At 49.3% G+C, this 27,711-nt stretch overlaps 1 protein-coding gene across 3 annotated transcripts; it reads left to right on the forward strand.

Moving 5' to 3' along the window:
- Window positions 1–13,426: 13,426 nt before the first annotated feature.
- On the forward strand, window positions 13,427–25,413 carry BORCS8 (BLOC-1 related complex subunit 8). Of its 3 annotated transcripts, XR_013585612.1 has the most exons (7): window positions 13,427–13,871; window positions 19,104–19,216; window positions 19,363–19,427; window positions 21,448–21,555; window positions 22,451–22,512; window positions 24,023–24,092; window positions 25,087–25,413. XR_013585612.1 is itself a non-coding variant. In XM_078595603.1 (6 exons), exons 1-5 carry the CDS (start codon window positions 13,835–13,837, stop codon window positions 24,063–24,065), a joined length of 366 nt encoding a protein of 121 aa, XP_078451729.1. In that variant the 5' UTR covers window positions 13,427–13,834; the 3' UTR covers window positions 24,066–24,092; window positions 25,087–25,413. The 3 variants fall into 3 exon arrangements, 2 of the variants coding, with proteins under 2 accessions (XP_078451729.1, XP_078451719.1); XM_078595603.1 differs by lacking the exon at window positions 22,451–22,512; XM_078595593.1 differs by lacking the exons at window positions 22,451–22,512; window positions 24,023–24,092.
- Window positions 25,414–27,711: the final 2,298 nt, after the last annotated feature.

The following is a 27,711-nucleotide window of genomic DNA, read 5'->3' on the forward strand; positions in this document are numbered from 1 at the left end:
CTCCACAACAGTAGGAGCATCAGTCGGAGTATCAACATTTTTCAATGCACCTTTAAGATCAGCACACTAAATCAAAACACAGATCATACTTTGCATACTTTGCAAACTTTGCAGCGATCATCCGGAGCGAAACATTGTATTTTAGGCCACTAAATTGCAGTGGCAGCTAGAGGTGTACAACTCTATGAGTTGCATCTGTCAGAGTCATCTCAGTCACGTAATCAGAATCTTTATTTTGACTGCAGGACGGATCCGATGAGGCTCTTTTTTTCACAGATGTCCAGCATTGGCACGGGGTCAGCAAGTTATAACGGCAAACAATGATAAAAACAACGATAGGAGTGCAAAACACGAAACATGGTAAGCAAGTAACTAAATATAAATAAATGCATTCATTACATAGTCCGATTGATCAAGATTGGGCAAGGCAGCGAAAACAACCACAAAACAGTCCCAGACCACACTAAGATAGCACACAGCAGGGACTCAATAAAATGGCACACTGACATTGAACTATGACACCTGGGTCTATCTCGTTACCTCCTACCAGTGAACCTTCCACACTTCACGTGAAGGCCTCAAAGAGCGGATAGCCTGGCACGAAGCGATGTGGTGACGTCGCCGCCAATTAGTGGCGAATTGGCGGTCGTTGTCGTCAGATATGGCAAGATAAAGTATTGGTGGAACCTGGATCGTGCTGGGATTGGCTACCACCACGCATCTCAGGTGATACAGGCGGCGGGGGTTAAGTGGTAGATGGCAGGATTGCCGCAAAATCAATTGTCGTCCTGCTCCCACACCTGTGCTCCCTCGCTTTACAAACCTCACTGACTAGAGTGGTGAAGTATGGACAAATACCGCCCACGACCCGCGCCGCGTGGGGAAGGCCCTCATCCAGCAGTAGCTTTACAAAGGGCTATAGATGTGTCAACGTATATAATAATAATAATGCTGCTTTATAGACAATGCAATATAATTAATTGGTTGTTTAATCACGACTCGTGCTGTGTCTCCATCCATGTGTGTGTGTGTGTTTTCTGATGTTTAGCCGTGCAATATTCGCGTCTTCTTTCGCGTTACCTGGGAGGTAACCCCAACCGACCGCGCTTCTCTCCGCTGCCACCTTCTGGCCGTCTCGCGACACCCGTCGGATTCGTGAGCAGAGGTCGCAACCGGGTACCCGATACCCGTACCCTACCCGATACCCGGCTACCCGTACCCGGCCGGGTACGGGTACTCGTTTGCGACCCTGGTGCGGCCGGGTACGGGTAGGCCGTGAGTCACTGGTGAGTAACCGTTTGTCACTCATTTCCCAACGTCTTGTCTCTTCTCACAATTCAAGTTCCTAGAATCAACCCACCCGCGCCTGCAACATGGCTTCATCCCAGAGGTCGCAATCAGGTACCCGATACCCGTACCCTACCCGATACCCGGCCGGGTACGGGTCGGGTACGGCCGGGTACGGGTACCCGTTTGCGACCCTGGTGCGGCTGGGTACGGGTACGGGTAAGGAATCAAAACCCGTTTGCGACCTCTGCTCGTGAGCCCTCACAAATCGCCGCGTGGATCTACCGACCCACGGGCCTCCCACGACCAAGGGTGGCGGCGGACGTGGCCGAGCGGAACCGCGGTCCCCTTTTGTTTGTTTGCCCCAAAGTTCAGGGTTAGAATCCATCGGCTGCCGCCGATTATTACTGCCGTGTGCAATCGCCGGAACAATAATACGACCCGTCTGTCTTCTTGGTTCTTTCGGTAAAGTCACGTAGAAGGGAAGTAATAAAATAATAAAAATAAAACATAATAAAATAATTCTCACGACGTTTCGGCCACATACGCTATCTCCCCGACAGACCTGGTCTTCACCTGATGACGGCTGCTTGCGTTGTGGCCGAAACGTCATGAGAATTATTTTATTATGTTTTATTGTTATTATTTTATTACTTCCCTTCTACTTGACTTTACCGAAAGAACCAAGAAGATGAATCCCTGCAGTCACGAAAGCTTTAAAACGACCCGTCTGCTTCATAGTGGACCACAGTGATCCCGTGTCGCCATTCGCACGAGTTGGCCTTTGCGTCCAAATTTGCCACTCATTGCGCCCCCTACTGGCAGACTCGTGTCACGGGTCACTCTTGCTGAAATGAGACGCATCCTGGTCTTTCGGGGTTTGCATCTGGTTCAACGAATACAACCTTGATCGCGCTGCTGTTACAGAGAAAGTGCTTCTGCAACACGGGGCTACAACGTGCTCAACAAACAGCTACAGCTCTGCAGCTCTCCGACGTGTGTGGGTTTTTTTGGCATGATGCCCAACGTTGAAGAAGCTGGAGGCACCCTCCAGCGAAACGTCAGACATCGTGTCGACCGCCACGCGGTACAATCCCAAATGTCACGTAAGAGAGCCGTACAACACAACCGCGAAAACCTACGTAAAGTGTAGAACCCTCTAACCGTGGAGGAGACATCTCAACCCAACACACAATCTTTGGCAATAAACAAATGCTCGGAATATCACAGGGTGACGAACATGGGCAGTGTCGTAGCGTGGTTGGGTTCGGAGTGAAATGGACCCCACATGTCCCCTCTCCATAGCGCGGAGCGGCCCCTCCACCAGTTGCACCGTCTGCACACTAAAAAGGAACGCCACCTCGCTTTTTAATGTTGTGTGACTCAGCACACTTTACGTGCTATGAGATTAAACATTTACATTTGTTTAAAAAAAGTGTGTGGTTGAAACACGTGGTGGGTGGCGGAGCCAACAAATCCCGCCTCTGGATTTCCAGTTTCAGGTGACAATGCGTGCAGGTGAATTGAGAGACCTTGAAATGTTGTACTTACACAGAGACCCCAAAACGCAGATAGAGATCCACACAACCACATGGAGACCCATCGAGTCATAAAGAGGCACGTCGAGTCACAGAAAGATCCACAGCCGCATACAGACCTACTGAGGAACTGGAATGCGACAGCAGTGACATGATCAGCACGAGAAGCGCATAGACTCACCCAGAGACCCACAGAGGCTCGTAGACTCAAAACAGAGACACATACACTCACACAGAGACCCATAGACTCACAGAAAGACCCATAGACTCACAGAGAGACCCATAAACTCACACAGTCACCCACGGACGCACACAGAGGCCATAAGACTCACAGACACACCCACTGAGAAACTGGAATGTTCTGGCAATATCATCATCGGCGCTTCCTCCAGCAGGCGGGCCGCACATAGCTCACACAGTTCTCCAGGAGAACTGGTCTGGTGGGAGCTCAGTACTAATGGTGGTGGTGCATCGTCATCCCACGTTACGTTTGCGCTCCATTCATCAATGAATTCGCCTGTGACTTTGGTGAATGACCGCCAGGGTTTGACAGGTTATGAATGCGTGGGACTGCGAGGTGGCCAGGAGATGGCAGTGCTGAGCGTTACCTCCTCGCATGGGCGGTGGGGTTTTCTCCGGTTTCGTTCCACATGGAAGCCCACCGCGCATTAACGGAGCATCCCCAATGCAGGACCCACCTCGAAAATATTATTGAAACCCATTGAGAACGCAAGAGGGCTTTATCATAACGGTCCGTATGTGCCATAATCTATTTCACAACAACACGATATTGTGGCATTTTGTTCCTCGCTGCAGCACGTCAAAGATTTGCTCGATCCAGGCTGTCGTGCAAACCGCGTCAACTCGAAAATTCCAAATCGTTGTAAGAGTCGATATTAGAGCGGCTTGGTTTGGATGTCTGAGCCCCTGGGAATTATGAACCAGTCCTGAGCGTCCAGTAGGTCGAGTCGGCCTTATTGCATTAGTAAATCAGGAAATGGGGAGACAAAGGCGGCCGCGCGTGGTTCCGGACACATCATCAACGTCGCGCGTCATAGGTGCAACTTGGCTCTACGGCTTGTGAAAGACAAAGAGGGGAGTTTCGATTTAAAGCTTTCGTGACTGCAGGGATTCATCTTCTTGGTTCTTTCGGTAAAGTCACGTAGAAGGGATATAATAAAACAATAAAATAATATATAATAAAATACAATTCTCACGACGTTTCGGCCACAACGCAAGCAGTCGTCCTCAGGTGAAGAACAGGGCTGTCGGAAAGACAGCGTCATTCTACGTGACTTTACCGAAAGAACCAAGAAGAAAAAAAGAGGGGAGTGTTCTTGTATGCGCGCTATGAACCCAGCCACCCGAGTTCAATTCCCGCTCACGGGCAACAGCACTGACGATTATCTGAACCAGTCCTGGGCTTCCGCAAGGTCGACTCAGCCTCAAATGAGTACCAAGGTGCGGTGTGTAAACATCGTCACTCGGGAGATAAAGGCGGCCGGGCGTGATGCTGGCCACCCACCCCTCTCGTGTTTCTATGCCGGCCTTCAAAAGGTCTGCCAATGCTATACGGGGACCTTTTGCCTTTTGTTTAGTACGTACGTGTCTACGCGTATTCTCGTTTTTCAGACTCGGACAATCATTTGCGGAGCAGCATTGCACTCGATTGAAAAGTGTGTTTCACCGCCGGCAATTAGATTGCGAATTATGCGAGTGTAGATTTGGCGCAATCCCGAACGCACCACCGCCACCAGTGCACTCCGCGTATTGTGTGGCACGCTCGTGTCCGTACCGAGCGAGGGATGATTGTCTCCTGGGGCTGGCTGACACGCGTCTGAAACTTCATGAATGGGAATAAAAGCCGCTTCACCCCCAGCCCGTGAAAATGACTTCCATGCGCGCTCTAGTGGCGTCTTTGCGACGTGACCGCCACATGTTGAACAGCACGGAACATCGACGTCGCGTCAACGACGTTGCTACCTTCGCCGCCGACTCAAGCCCCGGTCTCCCTTCTGAGATCTCGCTGATGTCCCCATCCTAGAATCTCACCACCCAGATCCGGAAGAACGCTGCTGCTGCTGTGCGAACAGAGTGGAACAATGGGGACCATCCAGAAAAAAAACTCCTCATTCGAGACTCAAACATCACCGCATCCCGTGACTTTGACATTCCTCGGGCACAGGTGTAGCGATCAACCAAATCAGAACATCAACATTCAAATGTATAGTAGTAGGTTTTTACCCTTTCAACTGGTACAAAAACTGGCACCTTTATACAAGTCATCATGTTTGCAATAACCACAACACAAGCAGTCAAAATGCAAACAAAAAGTTGAAAGGGTTAAAACCTATTACTATATTTTGCCACTGGTAAAGGAGATGTCTCATAGTAATAGCCAAATGTATGTTAAACTTCTTTCGCACCGTACGTAGACAACCGTGCTAATCGGATGCGCGGCGGACGGACAACACACTGAACACAAAAAGCACTTCTAAAGAAATACATTTTCATTTTAAGTTAAAGACACAATCTTGATTTGAAGCTTTCGTGACTGCAGGGATCCATACTCTTTGATTCTGTGTGGCAATGCCAACCCAAACTATAGACTATATCGTAAATCACTGCAGTCTGCGATCCTTCTAAGGAGGAGGAGGAACAGCAAATATGCACAAACTCTCCTCTCGTCGTGGCATTTGAGCTCTTGAACATAATCACTGCCATACGCAAGCATAGCAGAGTGAAGGTACCGTTGGTCATTATTTAAAATGAACGTATATTAGTTGTCATTCATGAATCTGCAAACTTAAGTTGGTTAGCCGGTGGCAATGCACCCGATGTGTGTCACTGCGCCAGGGACATATTCGTGTCTCGAAACTCAGCCCACGTTCTACAAACCGCTGCTCGGCTCAGTCACCACGCAGCTCACCGACAGCAACGTTCGTGGGACAAGATTGACACCGAGATACCTTCACGAAAACATGTTTTTTGTTGTTTTAATTAAATATAAAAGTAAGCCTTGTGTCGCGCACTCGTGCGTGGGCGTAAGCGCGCGGGGGGCCTAAGACGTGCGTCCTTTAGCGAGGCGCACAGGAATGTGTACGTGAGTCATTGTGTCTCTTTGAGAGTCTATGGCTCTCTATGTGAGACTATAGATATGTATATTACTCTATGGGATCTGTGTAAGTCTATGGGTCTCTATGTGAGTCTGTGGGTCTATGTGAGTCTATGGGTCTCTATGAGAGTCTATGGATATGTATATTAGTCTATAGGATCTGTGTAAGTATATGGGTCTCTATGTGAGTCTGTGGGTCTATGTGAGTCTATGGGTCTCTATGAGAGTCTATGGATATGTATATTAGTCTATGGGTTATGTGTAAGTCTATGGGTCTCTATGTGAGTCTGTGGGTCTATGTGAGTCTATGGGTCTCTATGAGAGTCTATGGATATTTATATTAGTCTATAGGATCTGTGTAAGTCTATGGGTCTCTATGTGAGTCTGTGGGTCAATGTGAGTCTATGGGTCTCTATGAGAGTCTATGGATATGTATATTAGTCTATGGGTTCTGTGTAAGTCTATGGGTCTCTGTGTGAGTCTGTGTGTCTATGTGAGTCTATGGGTCTCTATGAGAGTCTATGGATATTTATATTAGTCTATAGGATCTGTGTAAGTCTATGGGTCTCTATGTGAGTCTGTGGATCTATGTGAGTCTATGGGTCTCCATGAGAGTCTATGGATATTTATTTTAGTCTATGGGTTCTGAGTAAGTCTATGGGTCTCTATGTGAGTATATGGGTCTCTATAAGAGTCTATGGGTCTCTATGAGAGTCTATGGATATGTATATTAGTCTATGGGATCTGTGTACGTCTATGGGTCTCTAGGTGAGTCTGTGGGTCTCTGTGAGTCTATGGGTCTCTATGAGAGTCTATGGATATGTATATTAGTCTATGGGTTCTGTGTAAGTCTATGGGTCTCTATGTGAGTCTGTGGGTCTATGTGAGTCTATGGGTCTCTATGAGAGTCTATGGATATGTATATTAGTCTATAGGATCTGTGTAAGTATTTGGGTCTCTATGTGAGTCTGTGGGTCTATGTGAGTCTATGGGTCTCTATGAGAGTCTATGGATATGTATATTAGTCTATGGGTTATGTGTAAGTCTATGGGTCTATATGTGAGTCTGTGGGTCTATGTGAGTCTATGGGTCTCTATGAGAGTCTATGGATATTTATATTAGTCTATAGGATCTGTGTAAGTCTATGGGTCTCTATGTGAGTCTGTGGGTCAATGTGAGTCTATGGGTCTCTATGAGAGTCTATGGATATGTATATTAGTCTATGGGTTCTGTGTAAGTCTATGGGTCTCTGTGTGAGTCTGTGTGTCTATGTGAGTCTATGGGTCTCTATGAGAGTCTATGGATATTTATATTAGTCTATAGGATCTGTGTAAGTCTATGGGTCTCTATGTGAGTCTGTGGATCTATGTGAGTCTATGGGTCTCCATGAGAGTCTATGGATATTTATTTTAGTCTATGGGTTCTGAGTAAGTCTATGGGTCTCTATGTGAGTATATGGGTCTCTATAAGAGTCTATGGGTCTCTATGAGAGTCTATGGATATGTATATTAGTCTATGGGATCTGTGTACGTCTATGGGTCTCTAGGTGAGTCTGTGGGTCTCTGTGAGTCTATGGGTCTCTATGAGAGTCTATGGATATGTATATTAGTCTATGGGTTCTGTGTAAGTCTATGGGTCTCTATGTGAGTCTGTGGGTCTATGTGAGTCTATGGGTCTCGATGAGAGTCTATGGATATTTATATTAGTCTATAGAATCTGTGTAAATCTATGGGTCTCTATGTGAGTCTGTGGGTCTATGTGAGTCTATGGGTCTCTATGAGAGTCTATGGATATTTATTTTAGTTTATGGGATCTGTGTAAGTCTATGGGTCTCTATGTGAGTCTGTGGGTCTATGTGAGTCTACGGGTCTCAATGAGAGTCTATGGATATGTATGTTAGTCTATGGGTTCTGTGTAAGTCTATGGGTCTCTATGTGAGTCTGTGAGTCTCTGTGAGTCTATGAGTCTCTATATAAGTCTATGGATATTTATATTACTCTATGGGATCTGTGCGAGTCTATGAGTCTGTGTGTGTCTATGGGTTTATGTGTAAGTCTACGATTCTCTACGTAAAGCAATGGGGAGGGTCTTCGCGAAAGGAAGTCCACGCAAGTCGCCCTGCCTCGGGAACTTGAATGTGTCCTTTTGACTTAAAACTTTCGTGACTGCAGGAATTCATATTCTATGGTTCTTTAATAATAAAATAATATTATCTTTATTTTTTATTATTTTATTACCGAAAGAACCATAGAATATGTCAATGTTCCCGTTCAACACGAACACCTGTAGGGCAGGACAGGCGCTGCGTGGACGCTTGTTGTTGACTCCAACCTGATTTTCCCCGGAGCCCCAAGCCTGTCTCACATCCCCTTATACCCCCCTCCCTCCGGCCTCTTATCTTTCCCGGCAATCTTTATCGTTCCGGGGATCCCCCCCCACCCAAATCCCCTTTCAGGCGCATTCCTTGCCCATCACTCTGGTTATTTGGGCGTCACGGTGGCGAGATGTTAACTCGCTCGAGATGTTAACTCCCACCGCGCACTGATAAGCGCGCTCCGTTCCGGGGTATGCGTGCGTGCGTGTTTGGATGGGTGACGATTGTCCAGAACCGGTCATGATGCATCCCCTAGGTCGACTCAGCCTCAAATCAGTACCCGGTGCGGTGCGTCAACATCGCCACAGGGGAGACGAAGGCGGGCCGGGCGTGGTGCTGGCCACCCACCCCTTCGTGTGCCGTGCAAACCCTCACAGATGCTCGCTAACACCACTTGCCCCAACAGTCTGTTCAGATTATACGGGGGATCTTTGTCTTTGTGTGTGTTTATGGAGGAGAGATTGTTTAGTGGTGAGCGCACTGCGCTACAAACATGACGACCCGAGGTCGATCACTGCCCACGATCAAAAACAGTGGCGAATAATTTCATCGGCACTGGGCCTCCCCTAGAACGACTTAGCCTGAAATGAGAACAGTACCTGGTGCAATGTGTAAACATCGCCACTCGGGAGACAAAGGCGGGCCGAGCGTGGTTGCGACCAGCACTTGCCCCAGCAGTCTGCTATAAGGCTACACGGGGGTATATTTGTCTTGTATATAGGGATGTGTGTTTGGGGGGGTGTGTGAGCGCTCGGCCAATGAGCGTCCAGGGAGACTCACCTGCTACAAATGCAGCTGCACATGCGCGGCGGGGTCGAGGAGCGGACAAGAGCCCCCTATGCACTGGAGGGGTCTCACACGGACTCTGCTTTGTTGACGTGGTAAAGGCGGGGCGCGCCTTCATCCAGCGGTTGTTGGATAAGAGGGCGGTAAATTATCAATTTATATAAACGTAAGCACTAAATTCCACTTTTTTGGTTTAACTCACTTTAATTACTTTGAAAAATAATAATAATACAATATTGATGAGCGGCGACATCCATCACGACACAGGTCCCCCGGGTCCCGCCCGAGATGTTTACACGGGAAAAAATACACATTGCACTATGTTGTATGCATGTCAGACTTCTTTCGCACCGTACATAGCCAACCGTGCTTAATTGGCGGATGCACATTGTCGTATTGATGAGACAGCGACCATGGCGATGGTCGAGAGAGAGTTGTCGTCTAACGTTCCCATTGCTGATTGGTTCCGTGTGTGTGCTGGGAAGGTCTGCACCACGGCAGAATCGATCCAGATCAGCGATGTCTCCCCCGGGGTGCCCGTGTCCTCCGGCTGGGAGAGGCCGTGCAAAAGTCTCAATATTTAAAATGTTCTCTGGATTATAAGACGCACTCCCTACCCCCTGTAGTTAAAAACTAACTAGCAGGCCGCGCGTATTGTGGACGTGTCCGTCCGTTCCTCCAGCCAGCCAGCTAAACTATTTGCTATCGAGTGAAAGTATCCGTCCACACCTACCCATCCCTGGGTGCCCCCGTCCCGGGCCTGACAGCCCCCCCTCCACCCACTTATCCCCAAAGTTGCCCCCCACGTCACTCCCACCCCCCCCCCCCCCACCCGCGCTTTCCCTCTGTGCCCACCATCGAAATGGCCCCCCTCCCCAAACCATGCCCCCAACCACCTCCGCTCGCTGGGCAAGACATGGCCTCCAGCGCGGTGCCAGCCAGCCAGCAACACTTTTTCTCTCTCTTGTAGTATGATAGCTAACGGTGGTAAGGATTAATCCCGGCAATTTCTTGCTCACTCACGTCAGTGCTGGCGGAAGGGCATCCATTCAGAATACGCTCCAATGTACTCTTTGGTTTTTTCGGTAAAGTCACGTAGGTAATTTTTGTAATTAAATAAATTGAATCACGTGACTTTACCGAAAAAACCAAAGAGTATGAATCCTTGCAGTCACGAAAGCTTCAAATCTAGAAGCTCCAATGGTTTATACTCAAGTGGATCTCCTATCCTATGTTACGTAGCATATTCATCACTCCACTAAGCAGTGTATCTGCCAAGTTAACAATGCTGGACATATACCCCGTTACTCGCTATGTTGTCTGCCACGACTAACACGCGTGTGTGTGTGTGTGAGTGCCTGGCTTCCACAAGATTATCTGAACCAGTCCCAGGCCTGCTTAGGTTGTCTCTTGGGATACATTTCGATTTAAAGCTTGTGGTTTTCACACCTGATGATGATTTGCTTGTGTTGTAATCGAAACGTCGTGAGAATTTTATTGTTTTATTTTTATTATTTTATTATTTCTCTTGGGATACAATTGGCGGCCTGGTGTGGTACTGCCCACGCCACCCGCTCGTGCGCTTTAACAGACGCTCGCCAATATGAGAACTCGTCCCAACAATCTGCGTATGCTACACGGGTGATCTTTGTCTTTGTATGAGATGACGTTACAGAGACGGTATGCGTGTATGGCTAACCCATACTCATTGCGCTCTGAATCCGGGTCACGGCTAAAAACTTTGGCGAATTATATCTGAACCGGTCAAAGGTACCCCCTTTCACCAACCCGAAGTAGAGTCAAGCAATCCCCCTGACCGAAAGACACGTGGAGATCATCTCGGGTTCTAGAATAATATCAGGTAAATGAGCAATCATCAGGTGTTAGATGTTCTTTAATATATTTATTTTACTGCCGTAAAATATAATTTGCGTTTTTGGTTGCAGGACAATCTTGATAGACAATTCCCTTTCCTGCATCGCGCGGTGGGCCCTGCGTAGTGCAGGCAATGAAATGGGGCCCCTTGCCCCCACCCCCACCCCGGCTCCATAGTCAGGCGTATCGGTCCCTGTGCAGTTGCACCGCCTACACAGACGACAGCTATAGCACTGCCAGAGAGAGCGCCATGCGAGAGATCCTGCTTTGTATTATTACACGTATTCTTAGGTTTTTTTCGGTAAAGTCACGTAGGTAAAAAATTAAAATTAAAATTAATAAAAGTAAAATAAAAATAAAAATCACGACGTTTTGGAGGCAACACAAGTTTCCGTCTTCAGGTGGAACCGTCACAGCACGCTTGCTGTATCAAGTAAATGAGAGATTCCAAGAGGTACTACCCCGTATATAAACTGGTTGAGGGGGGGTGGGCCAGGAACGGCCCCCTTTTTATTATTATGGTAAGGTGCGGCTTGAGACTACGGCTAGTCTACATAACAAAAGTCTGAGCCTTTATTATGGTAAGGTGCGGCTTGAGACTACGGCTAGTCTACATAACAAAGGACTGAGCCTCTATTATGGTAAGGTGCGGCTTGAGACTACGGCTAGTCTACATAACAAAGGACTGAGCCTTTGTTATGTAGACTGGCTGAGAGGAGGGGGGGGTGCCAGAGTTGTTAAAGTGCAACTGCTGCTAATGAGACCGAGCCTCTGCCATGTAGATGGTAAAAGCACAAAAGCAGGTCAGGAAGCAACAGCCTCCTGCTATGTTGCTTGGTGGGTAAAACTTATAGCAGGAAACCAGTGTGTGAAAAAAGAAGCTAAACATGATAAAACAAAACTGGCTGTCTATCAGTAACCTGTACAGTAACTCAAGAATAGTTGTCTGTCAAATAAGATGGTCCAAATATGTGTAGTTAAATCTTTTTTGCATGGTTAATCACATATTTCCAATGATTACTCAGTTTGTACCAATCATCACGGTTTAAATTATGTCTGTGTTTGTATATTTGTATGGCTTCGTGTACAAACCTTTGATGGTAGCCAGGAGGTTTGCAGAGTACCTTGGTCTCGGAAAAGACAATTTCATGAGAGCCCACAGAGTTGTATCAATGATCGGCAACGGCTACAACTCTGAAAAAACCTAAGGATATGAATAATTGCAGTCACGAAAGCTTCAAATCTAGAATTAATATTATTACCCGCTTTGATTTAACTGACTCCGTATGGTGTATCCTGAAAAAAGAAATCTTGTAACTCAATTTTTACCCACTTCCCAGTGTCCTATCGACTGCAAACTTGAAATAGCTATGTCATACTGATGACAAGACTATATTCTATCATAAAAAATCCAAAGCATATTTTTTTAAACATTTTACACGCTTTTATTTAACTTACTCTGTGTGTTGTCGTATACTAACATCTTGCAACTCAATTTCAACCGTATTCCAAATGTCGTATCGACTGCAAACTTGGTATAGGTGTGTCATACTGATGACAAGACTATATTCTATCATTGAAAATTAAACATATTTCTTTTTAAACAATATTTTTAACGGCTCTAATTGTCGACGCTCAACTCACGTTGCCTCTAAATCACCACGGTCCCTGACGTCACGGCAAGCCTCTAGGAACCACGCCGAGGGGCGGGGGATGTGGAAGGAGGGGAGGGGCGATGGGGGAAGGGGGCAGGGAGAGGAGTAGCTCGGACAGGACATTTCATTAAAGCGTGGTTTTAAAAAAAGTATTTTTACACGCTTTTATTGAGACACCTGTGGCATTTAGAGGATAAACTTTGGGATGGGCAGTTGCAGCTCACGGCCACTAGGCGACGCACGTGCGAGGAGTCAACGCGGTCCTTCCAAACAATACACGCAAAGGAATTGCACTTGCGGCTAGAGTAGGCACAAGGGCCGTCGGCCGAAACGTTAGCTTATTGTATGTTAGTCTGGTTATAAGACGTGATAAGCGCATTACGCAATGAAACTCGGAAACCTGAGTTCCATTCCCGGGCATGGCGAACATCGGTAGCGAATAATATCTGAACCGGCTCTGGAGATCACCCTGTTAGGTTTGCCGGAATCAATATCTTTATTCTGTCGGCACGAGTGATTGTACCGAGATCTGATAGTGTCGTGTTGAACTTCACGACAGTAGACCTAGGCTGACTGAGAAACATATTCGGGTTTGATTTACGGTGCAAAAGGCGGTTCGCGTCCTGTGATGCGAACCCGGCGACCCGAGTTCGATTCCCGCTCATGCCTAACATCAGTGACGATTATCTGAACCAGGTCCTGTGCCTCCCATAGGTAGACTCAGCGTCAAATGAGTACCCGCTGCCGTGTGTAAACATCGCCACTGGGGAGCCAAACGCCCCCGGGGCGTGGTGCCGGACACCCTCCCCCTCGTGTGGCCGTGTCGCCCCTCCACAGATGCTACTCGCAAGCCGCAGTTTGTTAACAGCTATACGGGGGGGGGGGGATCTCTGTCTTTGCGTAACACTTAGGCGGACTGCCTCGCGCTGTGTGTGTGAGAGGGATTTGTGTGACGGCTCCGGCGTGGCGTGGAGCGGGGGTTAATTTTTTCCCCCTAACGCGGGTCGCTATGTTTGCGTGAATACGGTACTGCGGTACACGGCCGGGCACCCGCTCGCCGGCGATATCCCGGGCCTCTCCACGAGGCCACCCGGGCGATGTAGCCTCGCAGCCTCGCTCGCCATCCATCCCCCCTCCTCCTCCCTTTCTCCCCTGCACGAGGCTCAGCCAGCGCCTGCTCCGTCCGACCTCTGTTGGGGAAGTCATGGAAGAGGTGGACATGGAGAACAAAGCAAAGAGAGGTCCGTATCGCCCCCACCACCATCAACCCCCACCCCCATCTCTGGCTGACGAGCGCAAGATGGCTGGACTTAGGTTGGGGGTATTGTAAGATGGACGTCGCCACGGCATTGCGTGCTTTGTCTCCATGCCGTCGTGCCCGGCCCTGCGCTGTTTCTCCCTTCTCCGTCTCTCCCCGCGACTCTTGTGTGTGCGACGTGGCGACGAGATGAGCCGGGGGTCGTGTGCGAGGCGCGGCCCCTCCGGGAGAAACCCGATACCCGATCCGTTTTGCAAACTTGGCACAACGGCAATGAAAAGGGAATAAAATTCGTGAAGCACAAAATGTACGGAGATGAGCCCGTACCCCCCGTCCCACCTCATCCAGCATTGGATTGATAAAAGGGCTGTACACGTACAGTCACGGATTAACTTGCTCTTTATATGTATGTTGAACTTCTTTCGCACCGTATGTATACAACCGTGCTCATCGGTTGCTTTGTTAAAAGAACAAAGTGGACGCGTTGGAGAATCGATGGCGCCCATTGAAGGCGTTACGAAATGCTACCACCTAACCATGACCCAGCATCTGAACTACTCCAAGCATGCACGCTTCGTAAGAGTGAATACATGATAGACTAAATAAATGAGTTGACTTAATGCGTTAGCTTCGGGGTTTTAGTGCCGTGGTTTAAATTGGATACAACTGGACGTACCCAGTGCAAAAGTTTTTGATTAGCATATCATCGACAGAGCTAAATGGAAGGTCACTGTCGCCGGCGTCTCTGAGAAAGGACATGGCACACACAGAGAGAGAGGTTAGCTGTGGCTAGACACAATATGAAAAACAAAGAATCGGTGGCACATCATCATCAGCGGGCGGCACCAGCAGTGCGGTAGCAGCCACAGGTCCTGTATTGGTCTCGGTGAGTCGAGGTGACGTCGCCGCCACGTGTGAAGTTAGTTCAGCACCAAGGACAGTGCCGGCGCTCAATCGGCCCGCGGATCGGCATCACTGAGTGGCCACTCCAATCCCAACGAAGCGATGATTATCCGAGATGCTGGGTCACGTTTCCATTCAAGAACAGATTAATTTTGCGTTGGGGTTTTTTTTATTTAATTTAATTTCGCTTTGTATTATTTCTCGGAGTTTTTCTTGTCTCGTTTGTACAACATTCACTCTGCATGCGTGAATGTGACGGCAAATCGCTGTTCATCCGGTTTGCACGAGTTGTAAATAATCGATTCTTACACGCACCATACGAGCCATGTTCTCAGCCTAATGATCTATTTAGAGAGCACCACATGGACCAAGGAGCGAACGCAAGTTAGCGACAAACTAAAAAAACTAAATACGACTCAATATTGACTTTTAATTTACATTTTTCAAAAATCTAACTCACACGTTGGTTTGTATAACTCGGCCAAGCACGACGCCTGTGATCTTACAGACGACGTGGATGCTTTGTTAAAATTCACATTTTAACCACACCTCGCCAATTCCCGACATTATCGCCGAATATATATTTAGCCTAAGTAGGGCTCGTGCCAAGTCGCAGTCAATCGACGGCAGTGAATCCCAAGAGCCCGACACTGCCCACAGCGGGCGTTGTGAGACTTTGTTCACAATGCGTGACACAAAGCAGCCAGAAGCCGCTCGCGTCTCCAGTGTACTACAACAACAACAACAACCGCCATTCGCCACTAAGTGGCGGTGACGTCACCACGACGCTTGTGCCAGGCTATGTGCACCTTGAGGCCACGTGAAGTGTCGAACGCCCGCTGGTAGGAGGTCACGGGGCAGACCCAGATGCCACAGGTCGACTGAGACGACTGGCTGATGCACCACCTGTGCCCCCTACTGTGCCAACTTGCTGTGCTTTATCCACCCGGCGCTCCGCTCGTTGTTGTGAGCGTCGCTCCTCCGCCCTCCGTTGTTGTTGGAGGGCGACTGCCTCCAACTGCCCAGCAGCGTCCTTCACGAGCCTTCTCCACAGAGGACGATCTTGACACCGCTGGTACCAGTCATTGGCAAGTCCACTCAGCTCCACGTCCTCCCGCACCACGTCACTCCATCTATTCTCTAGTCCGTGCCGCGCCCGTTTAATCCTCTCGATCCGGCCGAACAAAAGCTGTTTAGGCATGCGGTGGCTGGGCATGCGGGCTACATGACCCAGCCAACGCAGCCTTGCTGGAGGAGCTCACCGATGGGACTTTGTCCAGATCTTTCAAGGATTTGTGAGCTCCTCACACAATCCAGCCTGGTTAAACCCAGGATGGATCGTAAGCAGGCCAGCCTAAATGTTTCTAACCGGCGACGATGCTCCATTAGGGGGGTCCACGTTTCGCAAGCGTAGAGAAGAGAGGGAATGACCGTGGCCGAGAAGATCTGAATCTTCGTGCGGAGTGACAGACCAGGTAGCTTCCACACAGTGTACACACACAATGCGTGCTGCACGTCGAATACGGGGCTCCCTGTCTGGTGTGTATTTCAAATTTGGTAATACGTGTACATATAACGTTTGCGCCACGACTGTCAATCCACTGCTGGATGAGGACCTGCTCCCCACGCCGTTCGGGTCGTGGGGATGGGGGTTATTGACGATACGTCACCACGCTGGTAATTGCAGGTTATTTTTTGTTGTGGTGGGGAGCCATAGATGTCAAGTTGCAACAAGTATTTTTTGTTGGGCTGCCTCTGCTGCCTACAAATGACAGGGGTGGTACGTAGTTGTACAGGGGCGGTGTGGCGTTCAGGAACGTTGTGCGGTTGTACCGGGGAAATATACTTTGTATAGGATACGATGCAAACTGGATTTTACTTGGCCTCATCTTCAATGCGGTTTAGCGAGAAGTGGAGCAGCCGTTTGAAAACAAACCACTCGCTCTGCTAATCAATTCTATTCTTACGCATGGCAGCAAGGAGGTAGATGCCAATGTCGAGGTCTTCTCGCCACGACGAGAGGGCTTAAGGAGAGTTGCTGTAGTCTTGCTACTCCTCCTCCGTTGAGGGAGTGCAGTCTACATTGGTTTACTGTATGGCCCATGCTTTTGGTTGCATGATCACAATTGCACTGTGGCTTCGTCTTTCATTAACGATGCCCATGTTGCCCAGACGACGGTAGTTGTAATCTAGATTTGAAGCTTTCGTGACTGCAGGGATCCATACTCTTTGGTTCTTTCGGTAAAGTCACGTAGATATAAAATAAATTAAATCACGACGTTTCGGGCGCAACACAAGCGTCCGTCATCAGGTGGGACAACCACAGCAAGAAACAATTGCTGCAGTGGGGAAAAGGGCTGCTGTAATAAGAGGCTATATAGGTAAGAGAGGGGGGAGTAGCCAGGGAGGAGAGATAGAGAGGGGGGGGGGCGTGCCGCCAAGTGGAGCGCGACTAGAAGGGATTCAAGAGCGAGCAGATAACAAAATGTCGGGGGGGGGGGGGGTTGGGGAAGGGAAGAGAGAGGGGTTGGGGGTGGGGAGCTGAAGCAACACAGGTGCTCTGCGAACCTTCGGGCTACTATCAAATGTTTGTTCATGAAGCCATCCAGATATATAAGCATAGACGTAACTTCAACCGAGAAGATTGATACAAATTGAGCAATCATTGGAAGGATGTTATTAACCAGGTAAAACCTTAACTGCTTTATGGTGTTGCTTTCATTTCCGCATCTCGTGTTGCTTCAGATCCCCACTCCCCCCCTCTCTATCTCTCCTCCCTGGCTCCTCCTCCCTCTCTTACCTATATAGCCTCTTGTTACAGCAGCCCTTTTGCCCACTTCAGCAATTGTTTGCTGCTGTGGTTGTCCCACCTGATGATGGACGCTTGTGTTGCGCCCGAAACGTCGTGATTTAATTTATTTTATTTTATACCTACGTGACGGTAGTTGTGTTTAAGGTAACGAGAAAACACGTACCAGGGTGGGCCGCGAAAAGGCTCGCATCTCCCATCCGCCTAGTCCAGGGGTCGGCAACCAAAATAACAAGAAGAGCCATTTCTTTCCAATTCGGTACAAAATTCAGTATTTCAAGAGCCGCAATGCATCTGAGTACATACTGTACATACGTACATATTGTCAAGAAGCAGCCCGTAAAGAGCCGCATGCGGCTCCGGAGCCGTAGGTTGCCGACCCCTGGCCTAGTCCATCACACACAGAGGCGCACACGGACGATGGTCACTCCTTACACGTTCGTGCTCGCTTTATAGATGCGATTGCTATCAACCCATCCATTCACATCGATCAGCGCTCCAGGTAAGGTGAAGGTCTCGGAGTAATTAACACACCAATTGTTGCGAGTAAAATGTATTTTCAGAGGGTAAAATACCACGTTAGTTTGCGGTCATGATTAAGTTAGATGAATACATGAAACATGCATTCATTTGAGACTTGCATTTCAACTGCAGCGGTGCTACAAACTACTTTAGCTTGACTGTCTCACATTGATTTGCTGTCTTGCTAACATTGGATAGGAGACACAAAGGGATAGGAGTATACATGCAGAAAATGTGATCCGTATCAGATTTTCTGATGACATAGCCATTGCTAATGACCAATATGAATGAACTGCAAGGAAACGATTGACGAACTTAATAAAAAAGGCTAAAAAGTTGGGCACAAGAGATACGTGAACGTAGCACAAGCTATGGACAACAACATTGGCTTAACTATTGGAAATATTTGTCGGTTGCTTCACAACTGGAAAACACATTACTTACAACAAATGTTTCTGCAGTGTATATACATTACTCATTTATTGCACTTGTTTACCTAGGAAAGCGTCACTGAGTATCGTGACGTTGTCAAGAGAGTCCTGCTGAGTTTTCATAATGCTCTGCATATTCCAAAATTGAATAATCTGCGGGTAATTCTTTTCAGCAAATTTTGAATTCATGACGACGGCGGCGGCGGCCAACGGCATGCTCTTGCGAGTAACGTCCCACTGTGATGCACGTCCCGTGTATTTATACGATTAGTACGTCCGCAGTAATAACCAGAGCGGCCCGCTGGATTCGAAACCGTGACTCTCTGCAACAGTCGTGTGAACGCGCTGCCGCCCGACCATGTCACCACCGCCCCGAATATTTGCATAGATTTTTGTGAAGATGACCGCAGCGACGGCCACCTGGCTCGTATTTTATTGAGCGTGTCCGTTCGCGCCGAGCGAGGCGACACCGTTTTGTCTTGCACCACAGCCACCTGGCTATCGGCTCTCTCCGACGGTGCGTGCGTGCGTGCGCGCGTGTGCGTGGCAGTGTCGGACAAGCTGACGGACAGCATGTACATCCTCGCCAACGAGCCCTCGGTCGCGCTCTTCCGACTGCAGGAACACGTGCGCAAGTCCCTGCCGGAGCTGGTGGAGCACAAGGCATGGGGTTCCCCGCAGCCCCCACACCAGCCCATGTCCCACCCCCCGCCCCCTTCCTCGGTGGTGTACGCAAACATTTGTAAGAGCACGGTTTCACCGTCCGAGTCGAATCCTGACTGCGTGCGTCGCACTGCATTGTGCTGTAGGTCGACATGCAGAGCCTCGAGCAGCAGGGCCAGGGCTTGATCTACGACGTCGACTATGCCATCGGGTAATGGGGCTCTCCTCCCTCCTCCTCCCCCCTCTTCCTTCTCCCCCATCCTCCTTTTTCCCCACCTCCTCCTCTCCTCCTTCCCCATCTGCCTCCCCCTCCCTCCCTCCACCTCCCTCGTCCTCCTCCCTCATCCTCCCCCCTCCTCCTGATCATCATCGCTGTACGAGTGCTGTGACCGTGACGTCGTCGCCGTAATGAACGCATTACGGGTTTTTTCTGTCGTCGAAGAGACGTCGAGAGAGTGTTGGATAGCCCGGCACGCACAGCCTTGGGGTGTAGCTACAAGATACTTTTATTTGATACCTACGTGACTTTACCGAAAGAACCAAAGACCCGTTTAAACGAATGGTTAAATTTACCGTAAATGACGAGAAGCTCTCTAGGAGAGCCCATCAGACAGGCTTGTGTGCGTTACACACGCAGTGTGTTGATGTCAGGTGACATGTTTGTGTCCTTCCCCTGCACCTCCGATTAGCGTGTTGGTTGGCTACGTACGGTGCGAAAGAAGTTCAACACACATACGTACGACGTGCAAAGGACGATGGGACGACCGTTCTGATGGCCACAATCACCCCTTTTCGCTGTCAGAAAAAAAATCATCACTTTTTGTTTTGCGTGTTGTATTATCATTATTGTTAAGTTCCATGAGCTGTTTTTTTTAGTCGCGTCTTCCGTTAACAGTTTGACCATGAACCCGTGGTCACCCGTGGTGTACACATGGGCAGTTGGACTTGGCAAGCCGAAGTAGAAAAATTAAAAGCGAGGGGTGAAAACGTTTCCGTCACTCGCCGCGTGAACACGCAGTCGGCGTTTAACAAACGCGTGCACTCGGTAATTGAGCAACTTTTCAATGGGAGCAGCACCGCCACTGTGCCACGCATGCCAAGTAGGCTCTCAGTGGCCACCTGGTCTGTCGTGTGTCGCTGCCAAGGAGTTTTGCGATGCAGGGAATCGATCAATTTCAAGAGCGTTTTCAAATGCGCTGGCATAGAGGTGTTAAAGGAAAATATCCATCCACGTCGTGGATTGAGGTGTGTTTTAATTTAGCCACTGTGTGTCATCCAAGAACTTCACAGGAATTGTGAGCGTTGCAGCAAAGCTCATTTCAAGAGAAGAAAAAAAAACACCCCATTTATTTCTTCAGATTCACGCAAATCTATCGAGAATTGTCGCCAAATACTGCGCGATTCTACGCAGGCAGTGGTGCACATGCACAGGTAATAACAACTCAACACATTCATCGATAACACAGCCCTAGAGAGAAGAAAAAAAAAATTGGTAAGTACTCTTTGGTTTTTTTCGGTAAAGTCACGTAGGTAAAAAATAAAATAAAATAAATTAAAACTAAATTAAATCACGACGTTTCAGGCGCCCGAAACGTCGTGATTTTATTTAGTTATTTTCATTTATTTTATTTTTTACCCACGTGACTTTACCGAAAAAATCAAAGAGTATGAATCCTTGCAGTCACGAAAGCTTCAAATCTAGAATGATTGTTAAGGTTTTGCCGGATTGCCCTTCTGCAAACGTGTTGAGTTTTTGTTATTATTATTTGTGAAAGAGGCTTCGCACCTCATTTGAAGCCCTTTGGTCGGCAAACCAACCGTAAAGCCGACTGCCAATAGCGGCACGCTCTGCCAAGCCGTGCCAACCAGCCAGGGGGAGGCACCGAGCATGGGATTTAAATGAACTTGGGAGTCCTAGATTTGAAGCTTTCGTGACTGCAAGGATTCATATTCTTAGGTTTTTCAGTAAAAAAAAATCACTTGATACAGCTATCGTGCTGACGGTTCCACCTGAAGACAGAAGCTTGTGTTGCCTCCGAAACGTCGTGATTTTTATTTTTTATTTTATTTTTATTTTACTTTTATTAATTTAAATTTTTTACCTACGTCACTTTACCGAAAAAAACCTAAGAACTTGGGAGTCGGCAAAACATCCCGGAGCGGGGTGAGAAAGCGCGAGCAAACGGCGAGCAAACGGCGGACGGCACGCGTCTTGTGCGTTTCTCCTCCAGGGCAGTCAATAACATAGCGAGAAGCACCACCACATTCTCCAACGTCGAAGGCCTCCTGAGGAAGGCCGTGGCCATCAAGCAGCAGCTCAACAAGGCCAGCTCGCGCACGTGAGTGGCCCGATAGGGGCCCGCCTTGCTTTGCACGTCGCCGCTAATGCCTCACTTTGTATGCAGGCCATGGGTTCTATCCCGACCCTGACGCCTGTATATTCGGAGTTTGCATGTTCTCCCTGTCGTCGTGTGAATTTTTTTCTCCACATCTTCCAGGTTTTTCCCTGCACATTTAGAATCAACATCACGCGTTTGCAGTATTGGCTGTGAGCTATCATTTGTAGCCATGTTGCTTCTGAAAAAAAGCGATTTTCAGTAGCTCATTGGACCTTACCTGGTATAATAGAAAAATAGTTTAGTTTGTCAAAAAATGTGAGAGAAACCGTCCCAATTACAGACGGTAACAAAAGCAGAGAGACAACATTTTATCAACTCTCGATAATCATATTTTGACCTCGGTTCTCAACAATTCGTCGAAATCACCAGGTGTGAGGGAACCTCTTTATCAGAGAGGGCGAGTGAAACCACTGACGTGAGCTGAGATTTAGGCCATGCCAAAGGTTCATCTCTCACCTCCCATTGATTCGACGAATTGTTGAGATTTGAGGTCCAAATACGATCACCGCGAGTTGAACACGTTCCTTCGGAGTGGGCAGGTAGGAACTTGGTTGGACAGCGCGGCGTTCAGGTCGGGGGGGGGGGCAGTTGGATGAGTGGGCATGTTTACCCTTTCCCCCCACCCTCCCCGACATCGTCAACCAATCGCGGCGTAGCTTGGTGTTCGGTGGGGAGGTGCATGGGTGGGCGGAATTCCGGATATGCACGACAGACAGACAAATAATCCCTGGGGGGCAGTGTGGAACCTGTTGTTCCTACCTGTATTATTTTTTGTCTCTCTTCTTTTTTCCGTCTCATTGCAATGCTTTCTTACTCTTTGGTTCTTTCGGTAAAGTCACGTAGGTAGAAGATAACAGATCACGACGTTTCGATCGCAACACAAGCGACCGTCATCAGGTGAGACAATCACAGCAGGAAACTGCTGAAGGTCATCAGGTGAGACAATCACAGCAGGGAAACTGCTGAAGGTCATCAGGTGAGACAATCACAGCAGGGAAACTGCTGAAAAAGTCTCACCTGATGACGGTTGCTTGTGTTGCGATCGAAACATAGTGATCTATTAATTTTCTACCTACTTGACTTTACCGAAAGAACCAAAGAGTATGGATTCCTGCAGTCACGAAAGCTTTAAATCCAGATTGCAATGCTTTCTCTCATATTTCGTGTCATTTGCGGTTATGCACCGCTGCATGTTAGAAACGTGCGTTTATCTTATCTTATACATGTATTATAACGACTTGACAGACTTCTCTTGAGATGGAACTTTATTGAAGACACGTTCACTTGACATCGGTGGAGACCCCCACTGCAACAGTCCCGAGTCTCCCATGCATCTCCCTTTTATATACAGAGGCCACGCCCCCCTTCTCGATCATTCTCGGTGATTCTGGACGCTCGCTCCACCGGCAGACTCTACCGTCCTTTTCTGCCACCTAACCACGCTCCCTTCTCGATCATTCCTATAGCCACCAGTCCCTTCGCACTTACAATGGATACCCCTGTCATTACCTCCCGTGCCACTAGTGCTCACAGCGCATGTAGGCTCTACTGTGATTATTATATATATAGCGCCTTAACTAAGGTGCTGTACAGTGAACTAGGCAGTATAGAGATTTATAAACTAAGGTAAGGAATTTAAAGAAGCAACGATAATAAACAGGAAGCCAGTGCAGCTGAATGAGGAGAGGCGATGTGTAGGAAAGAAAGGGAAGACTAAATTTTATTTGTCTGCTATACATTTCCACTTGATAAATCACTTCGTTGAGCTATCGTTGTGGCCAGGTCACTTCTGGAAAAGAGCTACATAGCTCAGTGGGCCTTTTCTGCTAAAATAAAAAAAAACTACGAGTAAATCGTTTCAATAGCGTGCCACATTAGCATATGATTTGCATAAAGCATAAATGTCACATTCTTACCGGGACGATTTGATGCGTGTACCGGGAGTACGCAAGTGTAAGAATCGATTTAACGGATGATTCGATGCACCGTCACACGCCCCCAACATTTAAGTCGGTCAGGTGACCCCACAGCGTGATACACCGAGTCATACGGATACAAACCTGTTGTTACATTCGATTCGTAGATTGTGTTGCGTGTGATTGGTTCATGTGACCCCTGCAGCCACGAGAGGTGCTACATTTCTAAATCGTAAAATAAAAAAATAAGAATCAAATCTTGCATTGAATTGCGACCCCCAAATCTTGACAATTAATCGAATTGCAAGGGGGGGGGGGGGAGGGGGGAGGCGATCGTCACAACCCTGCGTAATATACCAGGGCCTAGATTGTCCACTTAGTCATGGCACCAACTCTCTACAGAACCCAGCTTGGAGGAGCCCTCAGCATGCTTTGCCACAATGAACCGGTCTGTGTACAAGCCTTGCACGTGTGTGTGTCTCCCTCTCCAGCTCCCTTCATACGCCTTGTTTCCCAGAGCCCTCACTTTCGTGATGACAGAACAGAGCTGAGCACGCAGGCGTAAGTCCAGCAGTAGCATCGCCCGCGACACTCCCAACCAACTGGGTTTTGATGACTCTAGAGAAAACAGCAGTAGAGTGGTGGGGTGTTGCAGGGGTATGGCAGGTTAGACAAGCATCTTGGAATGACATCAGTGCTACGTTTATAACACCACACATTCTAGTCGCTGGTAGACTAAAGTAAGCTTGTAACTTAGAAGTCATCGCCACAGTGAAAGGTATGATGGATGTGGTGTCCTGGGTGCGGAGATATTTCCTATGTCACAGACCTGGACAGACTTGACTGAGATTAAATCCAAATCCCATGATATTTCACGTCCTCAGAAACCTCCCACACTTCCAAATCTTAAATCCCCGGCAGCATCATTATCAGCCAGGGTCTAGCTACTGCTGGATAAAGGCCATCATCACTCACGATCTTGCGTTGCAAAAATCCCTCCAGCACCTGCGTACGAGCTGGTTTCATCACTCAGTCTCCGTGGCAGATTACTTATCAGGCATACTCCCTTCTTTGAGTTGTCACTCTCTTGTTAGTATTGACCACCGGGCTTCATCCTTTCTATCGACCTGTTCTGCCTAGGCCCACTTACGTTTAAGTTAATATGATGTCTCTAACTTGTGTATGTCCGCTAAATTCCTCTTTGTAAGTTGAATCCCAAGCGTACGCCTCTCCATGCATACGAACTCTATTTTTCAAAAAATATTTATTTGCATCTCCTTTTTTCGTCACGGCAGGGTAATCTGCACTGGCTAAAAACGAGCAGAGGTGCTGGCTGGATTGACTTTGTTACAAATTGGTCGAGGCAGATTAATGGAGACGTTGCTCGAGCCCCCCACACTTGGAAACCTGCAGAAAGAGTGGTAGTCCTTCATGCAGCTGGCGTGGCGGCGTGAGATGGCATCGCCCAGACAGAGCCACTGAGCTATCTGCCCCCCACCACCCCGCCTGTTATGAAAACACCGCTGACCTGCACCTTTGTTGTTGTCGTCCACAGACTCGCAGACACGGCGTGCAATACGGGGGCGATGCTGCGACCGACGGGAACATTCTAACGGCCTGTGTTTGGCTTTAAATATGAGGGTGGAGCACACGACGCGGTGACAGGAGAAGTTTTTTCTCCTCCCCTCCACCACCACATCCCGTGCGGATTGCGTGAGGAGCCGTCGTTGTCGGAGGGCACAAAAGACGCTGCCGCCACTTGGTTGGCTCGGACTTGTGGTGTCGCAGCGACAATACGCGTCCAGCGTTAGGTCATCCCCGGACGATTTTTGCTTTAGCTGCAGCAGCATGAATAGGAAAATAAACAATTCATGTAACTACAGGTGCTTTGAAATGTGTGCCTTGGTTTAAGAATTTTACAATTTGAATTGACGCTTGTTATTTGGTGAAATGCAAATTTGCATCGCAACTTTACTTGAATGGAGCGTTTGGAGACTCTCAAACGGCCACAAGCAGGGGACGTCTTAGCTGCTGGCACGTCCTCAGTACAATACCTTAACCAACACCGCTGCTGCGGAGTCCCGTGGAACCTCCATATATTCCTGCCAGTCTTTACCACGCGCTCCCCATCTGTGCAGCGTCGTCCAGGGCAATCATTGAGACTCAAAACACAAAACGGACCGCTTCCCGCCTTGCATTGAAATTTACGCACCCGACGAGAGATGATGGAGTTCTACGTAGACGATTTCGAAAACTACGAACACTTGGGCCACTTCTACACGGAGGGGGACGTCGAGGGACCGGAGGAGGACCAAGCGGCCGAGGGTGCGGACCGCAGGGATGGCCAGGACAGCGAATCGGAAAGCGACATCGACGTGCTCGATCCCGACCCAGTGGCTGGCGAGGGAGACGACGACAATGTCGTCCAGGAAGAGGTGGCGGCGGCCTTAGATATGTCCCAGGAGGGCTGCTGCGTCGAAGCCGAGAACCAGCAGAACCTGCGGTGGAGCCAGGGTTTGTCCGATGTCCGCATCAGGGAGTTCTCCCAGAGCAGCGGGCCCCAGCACAGCCTGCCACTCGACGCCACGCCACTTGACTACTTCTCGCTGCTGTGGCCCGAGTCGCTGTTTGAGACGATCACCGAGGAGACGAACCGCTACGCCGAACAGCGCATGGCCGCGGCGAAGAAGAAGGATCCCTACTGGGTGCCGACGGCCATCAATGAGATCAAGGCGTTTTTCGCGCTCGCCATCATGATGGGCATCAAGAACCTGCCGCGACTCTACTGCTACTGGGCGGGCAACGTGGCATTGCGCTGCGACTGGATTTCGGGCACAATGTCTCACTCGCGCTACGTAAAGATCAACCAGTACCTGCACGTGCGCGACAACATGAGCATGCCGCGCATCGACCGCCGCGATTACGACCCCATCTTCAAGGTGCGCAATGTGGTAGAGACGGTGCGGGAGAACTTCGGCAGGTACTACTACCCGCACTGCGAGGTCGCCGTGGATGAGGGCATGATTCCCTTCAAGGGGCGCCTCTTCTTCAAGCAGCACATGCCCGCCAAGCCCACCAAGTGGGGCGTCAAGGTGTGGGAGCTGTGCGAGTCCGAAACCGGCTACTGCCTCAACTTCGACATCTACACGGGCCGTAACCGCAAGGCAGGACCCACCCACGGGCTGGGCCACCAGGTGGTGATGAGCCTCACCCAGCCGTACTGGCACCGCAACCACCACGTCTACTTCGACCGCTTCTTCTCCTCGCCCCGGCTGCTCGAGGACATGCTCAAGTGCAGCCTCTACGGGTGCTCTACCATCAACATGAACCGCGTGGGCCTGCCCGACGAGGCCAAGCAGCTCAAGCTGAGGAACAAGGGGGACGTGGAGTTCTTTCAGAAGGGCAACCTGGTGCTGACCGTGTGGAGGGACAAGCGTGTGGTGGTGATGCTCACGAGCAATTCAGAGGGCAAGATGCTCACGCTGTCTGACGGGCGCCTCAAGCCCGACGCCATCATGAAGTACAACAAGTACATGGGCGGCGTGGACCGTTCCGACCAGTACCGCAGCTACTACCACGTGGGACGCACCTCCAAGAAGTGGTGGCGCTACATCATCTGGTTCCTCATGAACCTGAGCATCGTGAACGCGTGGCTCCTCTACCGCGAGTCCAAGCACGACCCGCCGCCTCCCAAGGGCTACGACCACTTCCAGTTCCGCATCGAGCTTGCCGAGCAGCTCCGCGCCGGCTTCTCGGGCCGCTGCCAGACGAAGGGACGCAAGCCGAAGCACGACCGCTCCGAGTGCTACGCTGAGGCCATTGGGGCGCACAAGCTGGTGAGGATCCCCAACAGGAAGCGCGTGTGCCGCGAGTGCTCGCAAAACGGCAGGAAGACGCGCTCGGGCAGGCAGATCCAGACGTCGTTCCGGTGCGGCATCTGTGATCTGCCGCTGTGCCGTGCGCGCTGCTTCAGGGAGTACCACAAGAGCATCGCCGCCGACGCCGCCATCGTGGTGGACGTGGGGGGAGAAGACAAGGAGGATGAGGAGGAAGAACGGGAGGAGGGGGGTGAAGGGGAGGTGGAGGTAGAGGAAGCCGATGTCGAAATCGTGTCGGTCAATGGGCCGAATGTGGCGAGCGCGGGTAGCCTGGGGGTCCAAGAGGTGAACAAATCTCCTGC

This window comes from Lampetra planeri, chromosome 1 (assembly GCF_965212315.1).
Source record: "Lampetra planeri chromosome 1, kcLamPlan1.2.h2, whole genome shotgun sequence".
Lineage (NCBI taxonomy): Eukaryota > Metazoa > Chordata > Hyperoartia > Petromyzontiformes > Petromyzontidae > Lampetra > Lampetra planeri.